The sequence below is a fragment of the Heterodontus francisci genome, chromosome 13 (genome assembly GCF_036365525.1).
Source record: "Heterodontus francisci isolate sHetFra1 chromosome 13, sHetFra1.hap1, whole genome shotgun sequence".
NCBI classification, from domain to species: domain Eukaryota; kingdom Metazoa; phylum Chordata; class Chondrichthyes; order Heterodontiformes; family Heterodontidae; genus Heterodontus; species Heterodontus francisci.
This window is the reverse complement of record NC_090383.1, coordinates 16,233,112-16,253,792: the sequence shown is the minus strand read 5'-3', so window position 1 is coordinate 16,253,792 and position 20,681 is coordinate 16,233,112. Positions and strand designations below refer to the sequence as shown.

Here is a 20,681-nt window from a genome sequence, read left to right as displayed (position 1 = left end):
TTGAGTTCTGCCACTGGGGATCAAACCTCAAGCCTCTGGGTGAGGAACAAAAAGGTGTATTCCCTGACGGAGCTTGCTGTTGGATGGCAGTGCATAATAAATGCTGCTCAGCAGACTGTGACAGCACGTGGTTGCACTTGTGTCTTGTTGTGGGACATGTAGCGGGAATTTCCAAATGCTATCACCTCCACACCAGCTTCATTCTAATTTGGATCTTTATACATGGCTGAGAAGGGGCCACAATATGAAATTTCAAAAGTGAAATCTAATTGGATCAGATAAATATGGAATGATAGATGTTTCCATTTTAATATTTAAAAGAAAGCAGCCGAACAGACGCATTTTAAAAAAACGTAACAATCTCACTGGCATACTAATCATAATTCAAATGACTTGCCACTTGTATATCTTTCTAAATAAAGCCTGTGTTAATTACTAAACCATCTTATAAAACAAAATAAACAAGTGAAAGTACAATTTCAGATATCAATTAACAAACAAGAAGACGCCTTCATTTAAGAGTTGACTAGAGTGGATTTTCTGCAGGAAGCTTCATTAAATGTTTTAGATTTTTGAACTATTTTCAATACTTGTTTATGTCAAACTTCTTGAGAGTAGCATTTTTTCTTTTCTAAAGATCCTTCCATACTAAGTAGGCACATTCAATGTAATTTTAATTCTCAAAGTACTGAATTAAATAGAACTTGTCAAACAGGAGCATAATCAATGCCAGAAGTAGTGTTTTAAGGGTTACAAATGAACTAAAATATTTCTTCCCACCCCAAGATACAAGAAATTACCATCTTAGAATTGCAAATTTTGTGAATGTCTTCAGGAAAACAACCAGTTTTAATTTTTGCCATAAATGCAACTCATCAGTGGTAGAATACCTCTACTAGCGTGGCACTGCCAAGATTATAAACTCGGCAGGACAGATTTTTAAAGCTTCGTGTACTTTTAGATGGGCACGAAATGCAAAAGCTTCAGTATAAAATGGCTGACTACGCATCAGTGGGATTTACACTGTACCTAAAATTTTCACTGGAAAACGTGATCTTGCATAAGTAACTATATGATTCTGTTGCAGTATAAATACCAGTGTATAGCCAATTAAAAATGTACATTTTTTAAAAGGCAAAAACACACACACACAGAAACAGGCCTGCTGAGCTGCCAATCAAATTTAAATGACTGAAAAAAGCAGACAATCATCTCAGTTCTTTACAACTCATTAAAAAGAAATTTCACTGGGATATGTACATAGGTAGACATAGAATGTGGAGCTATATCTTCTGCTTGGTGCAGTATAAAAGGGTATTTAAACTTCACTGCAACAAGTTCCAGGCAGAAAGGTATACCTTCCTCTAATTGACCCAAAAGCATGTGGTGCTAATTATTATAATGGATTAGTTGGGACTGGTTTCCTTAATGCTCATTGTAATTGAACAAATAAAATCCTTTCCAATGCATCTATTTTGTAAAATGATTGCCCAGAAGCTAAAAAAAAAAAGAAATTTAGCATATAGGAAATAACTTATAGACAGACTTATTTACACTGTACATTTGAGAACTACTAGATAGGTACAACATTAGAATTTCCTTTACAAGATTATATTTAATACAAATTTGTAAAATTTATTTGGCCATTGCAATTTTAAACTGCATATTCCACTTAATATTCTTTACAAATGCAACCTTCTGGTGTTATGCTTGATTAAAAACAAAAACAGATCTATTTCCCCATAATTTTAACAATGGTAGACACTGTCTTTTTGACCAAATGACTGCAATGCACACCCTAGGCTAAACAAAGCAACAAACCTTTAGGTTGCTGTGGTAACACATCCTCTGATATTGTCCTCCACTCAGCTGGAGTATTCAGTGCTGGTAGGCTTTGTGCCTTATCAGATTTCTTCTGCAACCTGCTGGCTGCAGAGTGCAATCTTTTTCCTCCTACCTCTCTTCAATTGAGATGCAAATTAATCTCCTCTGCTGATTAAATTCTCCTTAATCTGACTGTCAAGTGCAGATGTAATCGGAGTTTACAGTTCTAGCAATAAAAGCTGTCAGAATGAGGGAGTGTTTTGTTCACAGATGCATTATGAAAAGGGCAAAATATACTGTATAAATTTTTTTTTTAAACTGAACTCCACTGTATCTACAAGGAAGGCAACAGGTCAAAAATTGCCCTATGAATGTACTGTACAGCAGTTATTCAAATCTCCGTGCTTAAGTTCTTCCTTTGGATTTTTAGATAGGCAGACTCAATGCAACATGTCACCCTTCACATAGTGCATTGCATTACACAGTGTATAAAGTAGTAGATATTCAATAGTGTCTATGTAGTAATGAAATGATGCTCAATTGTACCACTATGCAAACAGTACCAAACTAGTCTCTATTATTCTTGCCATTAACTATGTTAGTTTGATAACTCTAATTCATTACCAGGGAACTGAATTTCAATCAAGCCCAGGAATATACAGGTTGCCCTCAGTAAATGGTTAATTTTAACCATTTATTTGCTTTCAGTTCAGTCATTCCCAACATGAACACCACCACAGGACAATTTTCCATTCAATTCAGGAAACATTGCCAGTTATCAAATGCAAGCCTTCAAGTACTAACAAGTATCTTTTATAGTACTAGCAGAGACCTACATTTGTAGTGCAATTAGTATCTTTATTGCAATAATACTTCTTTAAATCCTCATCCATCCCATTCCACCCATCCCACCCCTTCTTCCTATTCCATCCCCATCCCACATCTCCCATGCCTTCCCCCGCAATGCCATTTTCTCTGTCCCCACATCCCTCCCATGCCATTGCCCCCCCACAAAGCATTCCCTCACTTCACTTCCACCCCACCACCCCCACTACCCCCCTCCCCCACCTTTGCGGAGTGCTTTATATTTGATGAAGTTGTTCTGCACCTGTGGGATGACAACTGGATAATTAGATATTTTAAAACCTTATTCTATCATTCGGGTACTGAATGTACCCAGGCTCTGCCCACAGAATAAACCCACCAGTAGATGCACCCCTCAAAATGACCAATCAAAACAGTCTGTACCGACAAAAACTGCACATTATTATAGATTTGGCTGAATTCTCAGAACATTCATAGGTGTATGATTAAGTTGCTGAACTCCATGATTATATGAGCGAGTCAGACCTAATGCTATCTCCAGACACAACAAAGAAAACTTTTTCTATTAGTCAATTTTATATATAAACACTGGCTTTATCAAAACTAAAATACAAATGAAATGTCTATCAACAAAAGGGCAAACAATTGAATAGTTTACAGCTATGGGGATCTTGATATCAACAAGATGATGCCATAATCAGTGAGAATTGCGGTGTCCAAATTACTGAAACATTTAAGTCTTTTTTGATTAGTTCACATATAATAAAGAATGGATCAGCAGAACGTCAGCGCCCATCATACTACAGGAATATGGCATTACTTGACCAGCAAAGTGAACTAAATAAGTTTTTAGAAATAAAACAAAGCTTTCATGAAGACTGTACCGTACTGTATAAGAAAAAAGATACAAGCTCTGGTAGAGGGGTATGAGAGACTTCACAGCTCGACTGGCATTGATGCCTGTGGCACGGACGAGACTTGGCAGAAGTTTTTCATTCACAATGGCTCCATCAAAGAGAGGACCAAAAAATGGGACCTGAAACACATCAAGCACCTTTACAGTTACGACATTGCACGCAGTTAAATACTCACACCAAGAGAATATTCAATTAATTGCTGGCTGCAACACATACAATTTCTCACATTCACCAGTTTTATATTCTGAGACGACGCAAAAGCAAGCACAAATCAGGAAAAGACCAAGTGCCTCATCAAGCTCATTCATTCTACATACAATATACCACCTACCTATAGGTCATGCCAGTATATCAATAATAGCCTTTAAAACTGGAATCTATAATATACTTATCAAAGATAAATGTCTCCTTATTACCATCCTCCCATTATGGGCAGGGTGTTAAACCATCAAATGTATGAGACGTGATCTAACCTACTGTGCAAAGAGCTGTTGCTATTTTTATGGAGGCTGGTTTTGTGGTGTCAGAGTGTCTTTTCATTAACATATTCAAATCGGACTCCCAGTAGTGGCAGAAGCTGCTTGCTCCACCTTAAGTACTTTTTCCAACATTCCTCGAGAGTCAGGAGGAGGAGTGCTTCCCCTGGCCACTCTGACATCTTCAACTTTCCCTCTGCCAATTGTGGCCTCTTTCCCTCCTGCCGCAACTACCTCACATGTCCTCTCTTACCCCACCACGTTGCTATGTCCAATTTCACCCCTTTCAATCCACCATTGTGATGCCTAAACTCCCCCTATTGTCACAATGTTTGATCAGCAAACGCCTCCCCCTGCCACCCCCAAGCAAAGAATTTAGTAAAGGCCGAGTAATTGTTGTTACTCCAGAGACCAAGTGACAGTAATGCAATATGGGATTGCACTTCTAAAAGTCTAAGTGCCTAGACACTGGTGAAGAGCATTCCAAAATTTTGCTCGACTTGACAATGATGTTACACTCAGCACTTCGAACAGTCTCCTCCTAGACATGCATGCCCAGTTGGGATATGGGCAGCAGAGATTTGAAACAGCTCAAATTTATACATGGTGCAAGGTGGGAAGCCAGCCAGGAGAGTATTGGAACAGTCCAGTCTGGAGAAAACAAAAGGCAGCGATGAAGGTATTCACCTATTTACTGTCATCCACATCTCCAGGGTACAGAGTGTCCACATGAGTTTCTGAACGCTTTCAATTAGTTTCTCTTGCAGCAACATCAACAACACAAACAAATATTAAAACTTCAGACTCAAATACCAGAAATGCACCAACTAGGGTGTTTCCACATTTACTACGTGCCCAGAGTCAATGGCCAACCAATATAGTGCAGCAATCAACAAAACCAATAGAATATTGAACTACATAGCCAAAAAAGCAGAATGCAAACCAGAAGAAGTCATAGCCAAACTGTAAAATGCTTTGGTCACACCGCACCTTGAGTGCTGTGACCAGTTTTGGTGGCTGAGAAGAGCCACAAGGCTGATCCCTAGGGCTGAATTTTACCAGCCCCTCGATGCCGTGGGTCATGGCGGGGGTCTGGTAAATTCTGCGGAGCCTGCCTCGACCCCCGACATCGAGAAGGACCCACTGCAGATTACCGGCGGCTGGGGGAATCTCAGTGCGGCCCCCCTCGCCACTCGGCGGCAGCACCCCGATTACCATATTCAAAACGTACTTACCTCTTCTAATTATATAACCTGCCGCCTCTTGCTGCACACTTCCGCATTTTATGTTGGAAGGGCGACCGTCACGTGCCGTCCCGTTCACGAACCCAAAAGCCAATGGGTCATCACAGGCAGAAGTTTTCACCAGTGAAGCTAAGTCGAGATTTTCAGGGGTCTCACTCTGCATACTGCCAGGGAGGAGGGAGGGGGGAATTACAGCAGTCTCATTCTGCATACTGCAAGGGGAGGGGGGGTTACAGGGGTCTCATCTGCAGACGTGTAGGGAGCCACTGTGATTCCGCCCTCCGAAATGGTTGACAGCTCTGTGCCATTGCTTGCCTCTGTCAGTGAAGGAGCAATGGCACTCGAGTCACCCTGTATGGGGGGTGGGTGGGGGGGGAAGTGCCAGAGATGGTAGGCATGTGAAGCTTATATGTTTGGTGGGCCAATCAATGCAGCTTGTACAATCTTTATGTGGACATGCAGTGCCACTCTTAGTGGGAGCTAAGATGGGCAATGCCATGCCACATAGCTGCTGCATCAAAGCACCTGATGTACCACTCAACATCAATCTCCGCCCTGTCAGGAACCTTCGAAGAATTGAAGGAACCAAGTTGAATTGCAACTTGAAAATGGAGATGGTTCACTCTACATTCATTGATGCGCTTCTTGAGAGGATCCAAATGCACCGCAGGCAAAACCAACAGGCAGATGCAGCCCACATAGAGGACCCCGGTGGTGAGCAGCAGCACCTAAGGATAGCTCACCAATACAGATCGCTGCGCATCTACAGGTCGCACATGACATACCTGCACATGTCATAGCGCCAGTGTCAGAGGCGACTGCGGATGTAGAGAGAGACGGTGACAAGTCACTGTGCCCTGCTGAATGATGACCTGCAGCCCAGGAGCTTTGGGGGACATCCTATGCCTGTGGCCCTCAAAGTGACAGCAGCTCTCAATTTTTACGCCTCTGCATCATTGCTGGGACCCACCGGAGACCTTTGTGGGGTCACACAGTCAGCAGTGCACCGCTGCATCAGGGAGGTCACTGATGCCCTGTTCCAAAGGGCTGGGGACTATATCCGCTTCACGACAGACCCTGAAAGCCAAGCCCAGGGGGCCACCAGTTTCTGCTCCATCGCGGGATTCCCACAGGTGCAAGGGGTCATAGATTGCACCCATGTGGCCGTCAAGGCTCCCGCCAGGCAACCAGCTGAATACATAAATCGTAAGGCCTTCCACTCAACTAATGTGCAGCTCGTATGTGATCACCGGAAACAATTCATGCAAATCTGTGCCCACTTTCCAGGCAGCTGCCATGATGCCTTCATCCTGCGCCAGTCCCAGCTGCCGTTGCTGTTCACTGAAATGGCTCAAATGGAGGGGTGGCTTCTTGGAGACAAGGGTTACCCCTTGCATACATGGCTCCTGACACCAGTGAGACACCCCACCACTACTGCAGAGGAGAGATATAACGCCCCGAAGCTACAAGAGCTACCATTGAGCAGGCGATCAGCATGCTGAAAATGCGATTCCACTGCCTGGATAGATCGAGTGGTGCTCTGCAGTACGAGCCGGAAAGGGTAGCTTGCATTGTTGCTGTCTGCTGTGCTCTGCACAACTACACACTCAATAGGTGGGAGGCCTTGCAGGATGATGAGGGAGATGAGCAGGACTCATCCTCGGACGATGAGGACACTGAGGACTTACAGCAGGAAAGGCACATGGGAGAACAGAGAACATTCAGGCACCGCATGCAGGGCGAGCAGCGCGCTAGGGATGCACGGCAGCGCCTCATTGATCAAAGGTTCCCCACACCATAGGAACCACCATGGGCTCTGCAAGCCACACAGTACCCTTGCTCACCTGTTGTGCAGCAGTCCGCATATGCAACATCTTTGCGTTCACCATTGCTGGCAGCAGAATACTGAGCCATTATACATAATACTGCATCTGTGGAGTCGCACGAGTGATACTAGCATGGCAATGATGTTATTCCATACATTGGCTGTTCTGAAAGGCCAATGATGTACTGGGAGGAGCCACGATCGGTACATGCTGGCACACTTCATTCACACAATAAAAGCAACGCACATGTTAGTGAAGACAATTTTGTTTTCGGCCTTTCTACATTGTTGCATTACAGATGCTCCTACATGGTGCCATTTCTGCGCTAGCAGCCTGACTGTCAGGAAACAGGTGCAGGTGTGCCTTAAATAGGGCCCCAACATCGACTGCACAGCTGTCAAAAGATCCCTCGCTGTGCCGGATGTCCCGCCTCTCCCCACCTAAGATTGGGGGGGATGGCGCGTCACAGTGATGCTAATGAGCCCCCGTGTATAATATCGCGGGGGCACGGCGGCGGCCGCTCAGTGCAGGCACGCTGCTGAGTTCAAAGCGCGCCGCCACGAAGTGCAGCGCGCTAATAAAATTCAGCCCCTAGTATGAATTGTAGGGACAGACTGGAAAATAGCTGTCTGAGATGACCTTATAGATATATACAAGATAGAAAATTATATGAAAAAAGTTAAACTGAAATATTACTTGAAAACAAAACTAAGCAAGTCGGAGACGGGAAAACAGGTTCAAACAAGCGAAAGGTTAGACGGATATCAGGAAGTTCTTTGTTATGTAGTGGGCCAAAAGGCTGGAATCGTCTAAGAACTATTTAGATGTGGGGGCATGGGGAAAATAGTGTAGGACTATTCTGGAAAGATGAATTAAGATGGTCTTCCTTATCTAGAAGTATCTTGCAATCTGACCTGCTTAAAGTGGAACATATTCCTGGGGAGGGTGGGGAAGCATATCCTCTCCCACAATAGCTCATTAATAAAATATTCTCATTTATTCTCCTTGTTCTTAGATAATAAAGTGCTGGACAGTTATTTTAGGTCTGATGGCAAAGGGCAGCATCTCTGTTGGTGTGGGTCGCAGGCAGATCAGTGAGCAGTTTTCATTTAGGAAGTGATGAGTGGAATCCATTCCTGTTCTGGAATATTTTTATTCTACCTTCAGTACTCAAGTTTCTGCTGAAATCTTCCCATGTTCCTACTTAAGGGCCACTTCCCGCTGCTGCTGGTATTTTACTAGCGGTGGGGGGGGGGGGGACCCTCTGCCATGGACACATGAACATACAAATTAGGAGGAGTGGGCCACTCGGCCCTTCGAGCCTGCTCCACCATTCAATAAGTTCATGGCTGAACTGATTACTTCACACTTCCACCTACCCCCGATAACCTTCCACCTCCTTGCTTATCAAGAATCAAGAGTAAAAGCTGGCAGCCTCTCTGTGGAGGTCCTCCTGATCAGGCACCCTTGGTACATGTTGAACCCCCCCCCACCGCCAGAAAGGCAATCTGCTCTGAAACACACCCCACTTCCCTCAGAATCCCACCCACCCTACAGCCAGGGCCTTCCTGACTGGCCCCAGTGGGCGCCACTAAATTAAGCTTAACTTGATTCCAGGGCTGCCTCCTTGCTGGCTGATCCTGGTCGGCTGCAGTCCCAGCAGTGGCCGTCTTATTTGCTGGCAGTTCTTGGAGGCGGGACCTCCACGCTTAAAGGGGCAGGAGCCCCAACAGCAGGCAGTTAACTGCCTGATTGCTACTGTATTCCATCAGGGCTTCCAAAAATGGCTGAGATGTGGTTGCACACCCCCCACTCCCCCACCGGTTTTCCGGCCTGGTGTCAAGACCCCCACCCCAGGGACAAAATCTTGCTCATAGGATCAGGAATAGGTTATTCAATACCTTGTGTCTGTTCAGCCAGGATCTAACTCATTGATGGATCGACATCTCAACTCCAACTACCTGTCTTGGCTCCTTACCCTTAATTCTCATGTCTAACAAAAATCCCAGTTTTGAAACTTTCATTTCATTGAACTCGCCTCAACAGATTTTGGGGATGCTGTGGGGGCAGGGGGGTGGGGCGACAGGAGGCCATGGGTAAAATAAAAGCGTTCCAGATTTCCACTACCCTTTGTGTGAAGAAATGCTTTCTGACATTACCCCTGATGGCCTGGCTCTTATTTTAATCCCCCTTGTTCTAGACTCCCCCACCAAAGGAAATAATTCTCTCTATCTACCCTAACAACTTCTATAATCATCTTAAACACTTTTATTAGAAAACCCCTTAATCTTTTATGCTCAAGGAATACAAGCCTAGTCTATGCAACCAGTCCTTATATAATTTAACCCTTTTCACCCAAGTGTCGTTCTGGGGAATCAGTGCTACAACCCCTTCAAGGCCAATATATCATTCCTGATGTGCAGTGCCCACAATTGAATGCAGTACTTTAAATGGGGTCCAACTAGAGCTTTATATAATAGTAACATAACTTCTACCTTTTTGCATTCAGCCCGTTTGATAAGGGCCAACATTTCATTAGCCTTTTAAATTATTTTTTGTGCCTATCCACTAGTGATTTCTGGACCCCTAAATCTCTTTGCTCTTCCACAGTTCCAAGCTGCTTGCCATTTAGAAAATAGTCTGATCTACCTTCCTTAGGTACCAAGTGGATGACCTCACACTTCCCTACTTTGAATGCCATCTGGCACTTTTTTACCTACTCACTTAATCTACCACATTCCTTTGCAACTTTCTCATCCCATCTACACATTTCACTGTGCCACCTAAATTGGTGTCATCAGCAAACTTAGATATATGGCTCCCAGTTCCTTCATCTAAGTCATTTATAAATATCCTGAAAAACTGAGCTCTTAGTAAAGATCCCTGGGGAACACCACTAGGCACATCCTGCAAGTAGGGAGTACATACCAATTATCCCTACCCTCTGACTTGTACCTCCTAATCCATTCCCTACCAATGTCAATAGGTTCCCTCCAATTCCATGTGCTCTCATTTTGTTAAGTTTCTTATTGAGTGCCTTCGGGAATTCCATATAAATAACATCCATAGACACTCCTTTATCTACTACATTAGTCACCTCCTGAAAAAAATTCAACTCGGCTCATTAGACATGACTTACCCATTACAAATCCATGCTGGCTCTTTGTGTTCAGTTCATACTTGCCCAAGTGTTCAGTCACTCTACCCCTAAAAATATATCCTAATAACTACCCCACAACAGATGCTTGACTAATAGGCCTATAATTTCCCAGTTTATTTCTCATACCTTTCTTATAATGTAGTGACTTTGGCAATTTTCCAATTCAAAGGGACAAATTCTTGAAGTAGGAAAGTCTTGGAAGACATGACAATTTCCTCACCTACTTCTTTTAATACCCTGGGGTGGTAGCTATCAGCTCATGGAGTTTTGTCCAATTTTACTACATTGCTAACTCTAGACTTGACTATTCCAATGCATTTCTGCCTGGTTTCCCACATTCTACCCTCCACAAAAACGAGGCCATCCAAAACTCTGCAGTCTGTGTCCTAACTCGCATCAAGTCCTGTTCACCTATCACCTGTGCTCATTGACCTACCTACATTGGCTCCCGGTAAGCAATGTCTTGATTTTAAAATTATCATCCTCATTTTCAAATCCCTCCATGGCCTCACCCCTCCCTATCGGTGTAATCTCCCCCAGCCCCATAACCCTCTGTGATATCTGCACTCCTCTAATTCTGGCCTCTTGTGCACCCCCAATTTTAATCACTCTACTATTGGTGACCGTGCCTACAGTTGCCTAGACCCTAAACTGTGGAATTCCCTCCTTACACCTCTCTGCCTTGCTTTCTCCTTTAAGGCATTCCCTAAACCAAGCTCTTTGACCAAGCTTTTGGTCATTTGACCTAATATGTTCTTATACGGCTCGGTGTCACATTTTGTTTTATAATATTCCTGTGAAGCACTTTGGGATGTTTTATTACGTTAAAGGTGTTATATAAATATAAATTGTTGTTTAGTCCCTTTTTTCTCCAATTTTGTTTTACGTGTCGCAAAACTGGTTTAAGTTCCTCTCTTCAGTTTACTTTTACAATTCTTCATATCTCTGGCACTTTATCCTCATAATTTAAGATGACCGGTATAAAATAAATATTTAGCAAGTATACCAGTTCCTGATTTTCAATTACAACATAACTTGCTTTTGCCTTTTAAGTGGCCAACATTACTCTTAGCCACCCTCTTTCTCTGAATATACTTGTAAAAACCTTCAGTATCGTCCTTGATATCCTTCACAATTTTTTCTCATACCCCTTTTCCAACTCTTACGACTTTCTTTGTATCCCTTTACTGGTCTATACTTCTCTCCCAGTCAGTGGGATCTCTACTATTCTTTGCATTTGTATAAGCGCCTTTTAAAACATTTTACACTATCATTTCTGGTTGTTGAAAATATTCTATCTTTGTTGGCTGTACTGAAGTACAATGGCAGGCTCCTCTCCCAAGTGAATGGATAGCTTGAGGATGCTTCTGGATTACCTGAAGAATATACTTGGTTGAGGTGTTCAATAGCTGTATGCAACTTTCTTAATCTGTGAGATGCGAGATACCCCTTACAGGAGGTTGTGTCACACTGCGTAGGCTTGACCCCACAAGGAGAACTTCACTGTGTCAAACCAGTTTTAGAAAGTACTCAGTTGGGTCTGCTGAGCATTTTTTAAACTGAGTTGCTTAGAGATCTAAATGCTTCAGTCTGTGTTCTCAATATGTTAAAATGTTTAACAACTGGGAAGGGGACTCTGCAAGTCTGTCAACTCTCTCCTGGGTGGAAGAATTCCAATCTGATCTAGGCAATATATATGAGATATTGTCCAATACTGGAGCTACTGATTTCAGAATGGTACCTGCAGTATAAATGTACCCTTAGTCTCATGGTTTTGAAACAAGTGGTTTTGTGTTCATGCCATAAAATTGCAATGTTTTCCTTCATTTTCTTCAATCACTGCTATATTTCAGCATGCGTGAACAATGCTATTTTAACTGAAAATTTCCTGGAGTACAAGCAACAATGTAAATGATGCACAATCATGGCGGATTAGAAAAATAAAATTAAGATAGCAGATAAAGTGATAGAAGTATGTATGCCTTTGGAAAAATCTGTTACATGCATTTTACAACACAAAGAAGCAAGTTCTGGTTTTCCTGCCTGCATCACTGCCTGTAAGATCGGAGTCAGGAGTAAGGGAGGAAACAAAGTGAAAGGGAAATATAGTATTTTCCAAGAAGTAGCAACTGCTGTAACAGTTGTTTTATTTGGCATAACTAATATAAAACTCTAGGGGAAAAATCTATATAATGTAGGGAGAGGCTACCAACAATTATCAGTATTGCAAGCCACAAATTTTTCCATCTGGACCTGGACTTACTCAACAAATAAATGCCACCTATTATTCTGCTGTCGTGCAATTACTACCGGATGACTGCGACAGTCATTGAATAAGCAGACAAAAGGAATAAAAAAAATCTCTTGCACCCAGGGAATTCCTCTAATTAGAGTTGGCAGCAAATTTCAACAGGAATTCAGTTTTGTTCAACATCTGCATCTGACAGCTGTCTTTCCAAGCAGCTCGTCAATATAATTCTGGCAGGTTGTGACCTGAATATCTTGACTGAAGCTAGTAAATTCTGATCAAATTAAAACATGGGTCTAAAATAAAACAAATTCACCCCGCAAGTTTCCATTCTGCATTTGCTACCATGCAGTTTCACAGCCGTCTTTCAATATAAGTTCATAACATTAGTCTTAAGTAGGTCTCTGAGGTTTCAGCTTATTCTCAGACTTATTTACGATTACATTACTGTATGGCATCAACTGAACTATAGCAAAAGAGAGTTGAGGGATAACTCCCTCCAATTGATATTACAGAACCTAGGGTAACATTTTGAATGGAACAAAACCAACTCTATACACGCACCAATTCTCTTCTCATATTAGCGATTGCATGCTGTTTTTGTTGAGAATAGATTTCAGCCCAGGTCTTTTGTATCACACCATGGCAATTCTCCCAATTGTATACAGCAATATTGTTCCTGGTTAATGGCAATTTTGTGACACATCTCATGATTTTAATAATACACACTAGCTATAAATATAGAAAATGATCTTAAGACATTAACATTTTGAATCAGAAATGAAAATCACTGAACACAAATGATTAATTTAACAAATGATACTTTGTAAGGCATGTGACAATACAGAACCTACCATAAATACTGAATATTGTACATATCAACTTTATTCTCAGAAGTACAGATTTTTTTCCTCTAAGAAACTGTTATCGGAGCAGCAACAACTTGTAGTTGCTCTGCTGTGGTCTTAGGGGACATATGAGCCAATGATATCTCATATGGAGGTTTGTACTTACAAATTTGATATTATATCTACAAATCTGGCAATATTGGCCAAATGGGACGGTGGAAGCATTAAACTTGATTCCAAATTGGTGAGAATGAATTTCACTTAATTAGCTGCAAACTAAATGGAACTGTGTCCTGGGGAACCCATGGTATGTCCCTAGTGGTATTTGCAGTGCACTGAGCCTGTACAACATTCTTGGTCCCAATCTGCAGGCAGCTTTTGCTGTCGTTGTTTTCGGTATCCTCCATACATCTGTGACGCGTGGAGACTATTTGTATTGACAGACTTTCTATTCTTCTTGAGTAAGGCTTTATTTGAGGAAGGATTGTGCTGCAGTTCATGATAATTGCATCACTTAATTAATGAAGACAAAAAAAATGTGCAAATCAGTGCATGGTTGCTGAGCACTGAATAGAGGACAAAAAAAGGAAGACATTTGTAACAAAAGTGAGAGCTATTTGATCAGAAAACTCCTTTGTGATGTTAATATTCTCAATTTTAAAAAGATATTTCACTTTAACATTTGTGCATTCATCATGCCTTATGTGTAAACAAACATCAGTTACAGAAATAAGCAGCATGTTTGAAACCTTGTCCACAACTATGTCTGTTTCCTTGGATTCTGTAACCTGATAAAGGAAATTATTTGATTAAGAAATGCAATTTAAATGACAGAGTCCACAAGAATCACAATATGTATTATTCCTAACCAGTCTCTTGCTGTCAGCTCGGTATCAATCCTGGGATAAATCTCAGCACTTAGGTTGTAAAAATGCTTGTGAAAAAGTTGCAACAGAGTGAAGTTTTTGTCTTTCTTTGGGGAGTACAAAGGCTCATTTTGTTTCCAGTCTGTTCATCTTATAACCTCCTCCACTGGGTTACTCATCTTAACTCAGGTGTGAAGAAAATAGCTTTTTCGCAAAAGCAAAGTTTGACAAGGTTTTTATATTAGTTATATTAGATTCTTGAAGCCTTATTTGTTTAATTAAGCTGATTTAAAGGGCTGTTGTTGAGTTTAGAATGTTATTTTCCTACTTTGGATTATGGGCTTCCTCATTCTTTGTACAGAATTTAAATCTAGATCCACTTCATGTAAGTGACTAGTATGCCATAAAATGGGGGTGAGGAAAATAATTGGTACACTGTCCCTTAGACTGATTCAAAAGGTTCAGGTATTGCAGCACTGAAACAGAGACCTACAATCTCAAAGTGCTGCTCTTTGAATTTTACATTTTACCTTACCAACATGTCATGGTCTGCTGGAGACCATCAACTTTTCTAAATTTTCAGTCTCTATTCAGATAAACATGCATTTCTGACAGGAAGATATTCTGCCCTCAAGGGGTAATTTTGCACAGCACCAACTGAAAAGAGAGGAAAACTTTAAACAAAGGACGTTTTATCCATTACTAGAGACTATATGCCATTTTGCTACCAGATACTAAGGTAAAATTATGTATTTTAGTTTATGCATACTCCATGATCTTGAGTTATTCAACTCCAATTCCCGCCAAATCAAGAGTTTTATTCTTGCGGTTCACACTGCAGGAGACTCAATAATGAGAAATGGGCATTAGCATGCAGAAGTCTCAACTTATCTGATGTCTGGAGCAAAGAGCTAATGATGCAAACTTAGGTTAATTACACACGTGTCCTGACCCAGTTGCAGTTCTGTAATTATGTGCTGTATGCAGAGACCTTGATGGAGATTAAGAATTGATCAATTTTTCAGTGCTTGGATTTCTGCATGAGGGCAAAAACAAATGTTTATGCCATTGTTATCTGTTGCTCTGGAACCAAGTTCTTCAGTAAATCTCATCTTTCTTGATGTCTTCACCTGTCTTTTACAGTGGGTGTGGGGAGAGGAATAGTTGAAAACCAACACTGCATGCTATCTGGCCTTAAGCACACAATTTATTGTTGCTTCAGGCTTTCTGGATTATTCAAGTTACTGGAACATCAATTTCTTGGATCTCCAAAAGAATTTGGCAGAAGTTGCATGACGCAAAATACACTAAAATGGAGCAGAGGCCTTGGTTGTGGCCATCTGTCGCACGAGTTGATGTAGATTTTGAAGCCAGAACTTAGCACATAGGGGAGGCATAGAAACCATGATTTGTAATTATAAATGCAACAGAAAATAATTCTCAAGCCGACAGAACAAATCATCTTGGTGGTATTGCCAGAGAAATGACCTCCCACTTTTGGGTGGTGGAAAATCTGTTGTAGATGACTGGAAGAAGAAAAAAAATATGTACCCAATGGAGATAGTTTATTAAAAAAATAAAAATATATGATGCAGGATGAAAATCTATTCAAGACAGAGATATTTCCAATTATTTAATGAATGCAACTTAAAAAAAATGAAAGCTGCATTTCTCACAAAGCTTATAATGAAATTAAGAGCTTGAATTTCTGGAAACAAAAATATTCACTTTTATTGGAATCCATTTGATTTTTCGTAGTTTGCCTGCAGACTGGTCAAAACACCCATTATAATTTTTAGAATGCTACAAAATAAGTACGTTATGGCTCAAGAGTCATGGATCCTTATTATTCTCCAGGATGAAATAATATAGTGACAGAATTCTATTCAACTAAATAATTCTATATCATCTGCTAATCTATGTGACTACACTTCAAAAGAGTATTTCATTGGTTGTAAAGTGCTGAGACGTTCGGTGGTCGTGAAAGGTGCTATATAAAACGCAAGTCTTTCTCTTTTATTATCCATTATTCCAATGGCTTGTGTTGATCCCTGGACCTAACAGTGCCTCCATAAGAGAGCTTTGATGTGGCTCTCCAATTGATCGGATTAGAGTGACATTTATTTGGCATTACGTCAATGTGGCAGCAAGCCATTTTCAAAATTCAAGGCCAACCTCAAATATTTTACAATTAGTTAATAAATACTTACACTCTTCATCAAATGTCTTCCCTACATCCAGAGAGCGTGCAAGTTCGGGTCAGGCTCTTTTTTTGGTAAATTTATTAAATCAAGTTAAAGAGACAACTCCTGTATTTGAAGCAACGCATCTGCACAAAATTTAAGATCTTCATGGATCAAACGTTCCTCCCTACAATTTTAAATTTTAACCCTGCATTAATATTTATGCCAATCTAAATTAATTTAAATCCATCTTCTCAAAAGATTTGGGAATGTTTACCTATTCCCCCTAAACTTTTCAAAAGTACAATTTCCATAAAAGAACACCAAGTATTTTTCAACCTCTTCAAAATCCATGTTATACTATCATTTTGCTTCCAAATCACAGGGGTAATTACTGCATTATCTATTCTTTTCAATTGATAAACAATTTATCAATTTTAGATTTTCTTAATCACTAAGACTGCCCCTGGTGCAACCCATTTTCTGTTGAGATCCTCAACCATGCTTTTACTACCTCCTGACGCAACTATTCCAATGTTCTCCTGGTCGTCCTTCCACCCTCCATAAACTTAAGCTCATCCAAAACTTTGCATATCCTAAGTTACAACAAGTCCCATCACTTTTGAGCTCGCTGACCTTCACTAACTCCAATCACTGAACACCTCCATTTTAAAATTCTCATCTTGTGTTCAGATCCCTCCATGGCATTGCCCTCCCTGTCTCCCCTTCTCCAGCCTTACAACCCCCAAAAGAACTCTGGGCTCTTCAACTGTGTCCTCTTGTCTACCCCACTGTCATCATCCCACCATTGATACCTTCAGCTGTCTAGGCTCTAAGCACTGCAATGCCATTCCTAAATCTTTCTGCCCGTCTCGCCTCCTTTAACACTTCTTAAAACCTAACTCTTTGACCAAACTTGTCCTAATGTCTCCTCTTTAGCTCAGTGTCAATTTTTGTCTGATTACGTTCCTATGGAGTGCATGGGGATGTTTTACCTTGTTAAAGGTGTTACATAAATGCAAATTGTTGTTGTATCTGCTCAGTCACAAAACTAATATTACTTTTGCCTAGCCCCAAGAACAAACCCTGTTCTTATGCCTATACTCATACAAGAATGTTTAACATGATTTCCTTTTCAGGAAAAACTCAAACTTAGCACTTTAAGTCACCCAACTTTTAATCCTATCTTCAATTGCTCCAACATTACTGTGTCTGCATCCACAGAGTCTTCAATACTTTCAAGAAAGTCTTTAATCTCTTTTTCAACAATTCATTGAAACTCTGAATCTAATATCAAAATATTATTGAATGTCTACTGTCTGCTTATTTCAACTACATTCAAGCAGACGCATGGTGATATCCATTGGGTATAAATTGATAACATTGACTCCATCGCAGCATCTGTAATTGCTCTCAATATCCCGTGTGACACAAATATTACATTTATATGAGAATAGGACTTGCACATTGAGAAAAAGGATGTATATTCTCTCAGAACTGAATGCAAGACTTTCTAGGAATTGCTTAATAAGATGCAATGTTGCACTTTACTAATTAGCTTGTTCTGTCACAGATATATACAATGATACAAGAAGCTTCTGAAAGTTCTGGCTTTGATACCGATAGATGGTTGTGTGATTTAAAAAATGCAATGCACTGTGCACTGGCATACATAGCTGGACAAACAGGATTTAGCTAAGTAGATTATTTTATTCCATAGGCCACCAACTCGTGGGAAAGATATAGAGGAACAAATTTCCAAGGAAATTACAGAGAGATGTAAGAATTATAGAGCAGTTATAATGGGGGACGTTAATTATCCTAATATAAACTGGGATAGTAATAGTGTAAAGGGCAGAGAGGGGTAAGACCTTCGAATGTGTGTTCAGGAGAAATTTTGCCATCAGTATGTTTCCAGTCCAACGAAGGAGGTGGCATTGCTGGATCTAGTTCTGGGGAATGAGGTGGGTGAAGTGAATCAAGTGTTAGTAGGGGAACATCTGGGGGACAGTGATCATAGCATCATAAGGTTTAGGTTAGCTATGGAAAAGGACAAAAAACAATCCAGGGTAAACATAATTAAGTGTGGGCAGGCCAACTTCAATGGGGTGAGAACGGATCTGTTCTAGGCAAATTAGAATCAAAGATTGGCAGACTAAACTGTAATGGAACAATGGGCTGCCCTTAAAGAGGAGATAGTTCAGATACAGTCAAAGTACATTTCCATGAGGGGGAAAGGTAGAGCAAACAGATCCAGAGTTCCCCAGATGACGAAAGAGATAGAGAATAAGATCAAGCAGAAAAAGGGTGCATATGATAGACGTCAGGTAGGTAATACAATTGAAAACCAGGCTGAACATAGAAAGTTCAGAGGGGAAGTGGAAAAAAACAAATGATAAGCAAAGAGAGAGTATGAAAAGAGACTGACAGTTAACATAAAAAGGAATCCAAAAGTCTTCTATGGGTATTTAAATAGTAAAAAGCTGGTAAAAGGAGTGGGGCTGATTAGGGACCTACAAGGAGATTTACGTGTGGAGGCAGGGGGCATGGCTGAGGTACGAAATGAGTACTTTGCATCTGCCTTTACCAATGAAAGAGATGCTGCCCAAGTCATTGTTAAAGAGGAGGTAGTTGAGACACTGCATGAGCTCAAAATTGTTAAAGGAGAGGTATTGGATAGGCTGGATGTACTTAAAGTTGATAAGTCACGAGGATCAGATGAGATGCATCCAAGGATACTTGAGGGAATACTGGCCATAATTTTCCAATCCTTCTCAGATATGGTTCCGGAGGACTGGAGAATTGCAAATGTTACACCCTTGTCAAAACGGGGTGTAAGGATAAGCCCAGCAGCTACAGGCCAGTCAGTTTAACCTGGGTGGTGGGAAAGATTTTTGAAATGATAATTTGGGGCAAAATTGACAGTTACTTGGATAAATGTGGATTAATTAAGGAAAGCCAGCATGGATTTGTTAAGGGCAAATCATGTTTAACTAACTTGCTTGAGTCTTTTGATGAGGCAACAGAGAAAGTAGATGAGGGTAACGCAGTTGATGTGGTGTCGATGGACTTCCAAAGGGCATCTGATAAAGTGCCACACAACAGGCTTGTTAGCAAAGCTACAGCCCATGGAATAAAAGCGACAGTAGTAGCATGGATACAAACTTGGCAGAGTGAGAGGAAACAGAGAGTAGCGGCGAATGGTTGTTTTTCGGATTGGGGGAAGGTATATAGTGGGGTTCTCCATGGCCGGTGTTAGGATCCTTGTTTCTCTTAATATATTTTAATGACCTTGACTTGGGTATACAGGCACAATTTTAAAATCTGCAGATGAAACAAAATGTGGAAATATTGTGAACTGTGAGGAGGATAGCTGTAAACTTCAAGAGGACATAGGCTGATGAAATGAGTGGACAAGTGGCAGATGATATTTAATGCAGAGATGTGTGAAGTGTTTCATTTTGGTAGGATGAACAAGGAGAGGCAATATAAAAGGTACAATTCTAAAGGGGTGTAGAAGTAGAAGGACCTGCGGGTACATGCGCACAAATCGTTGAAGGTGGTAGGGTAGGTTGAGAAAGCGGTTAATAAAGCATATGGGATCCTGGGCTTTATAAATAAAGGTATATAGAGTACCAAGGCAATGAAGTTATAATAAACCTGTATAAAACACTAATCCAACCTCAACTGGGTAGAGAAAAGAAAATCATGAGAATGGTTCCAAGGATGGGGAACTTTAGTTACATGGATAGATTGGAGAAGCTGGGGATGTACTCACTGGAGAAGGGAAGATTAAGAGGAGATTTGATAGAGGTGTTCAAAATCATGAGGGGTCTAGACAGAGTAGATAAGGAGAAATTGTTCCCATTGGCAGAAGGATAAAGAATCAGAGGACACCAATTTAAGGTGATTGGCAGAAGAAGCAATGGTGAAATGAGGAAAAACTTTTTTTTTTTAACACAGCGAGTGGTTAGAATCAGGAAAGCACTGCCTAAAAGTGTGGTGGAGGCAGATTCAATTCTCAAGAGAATTGGATAATTATCTGAAGAGAAAAAAATTGCAGGGCTATGGGGAAAAAGTGGGCAAGTGGGACTAGGTGAGTTGCTTTTTCAGAGAGCTGGCACGGACAAGTTGGGCCGAATGGCCTCCTTCTGTACTGTAACCATTCTATGATTCTACGTTTTTAGCAATAAGAGGAAGGTGCTAAGTTATATAGAATTAATAGCAGCATGGTGGTACAGCAAAAGTAATCAATGGATCAAAT

The 20,681-nt window shown here is 40.9% G+C and overlaps 1 protein-coding gene and 1 pseudogene across 10 annotated transcripts in view; one reads left to right on the top strand and one right to left on the bottom strand.

The window, feature by feature from the left end:
- Window positions 1-20,681, bottom strand: part of ralgapa2 (Ral GTPase activating protein catalytic subunit alpha 2) — a 616,204-nt gene that overhangs the window by 171,343 nt on the left and 424,180 nt on the right. For all 10 annotated transcript variants that reach the window (XM_068044400.1, XM_068044396.1, XM_068044394.1 and 7 more), the window contains one exon: window positions 3,558-3,685. In XM_068044400.1, coding sequence (XP_067900501.1) covers window positions 3,558-3,685 — 128 coding nt within the window. The remainder of the gene's footprint in view (window positions 1-3,557; window positions 3,686-20,681) is intronic.
- On the top strand, window positions 6,207-7,087 carry LOC137376164 (putative nuclease HARBI1 pseudogene; annotated as a pseudogene).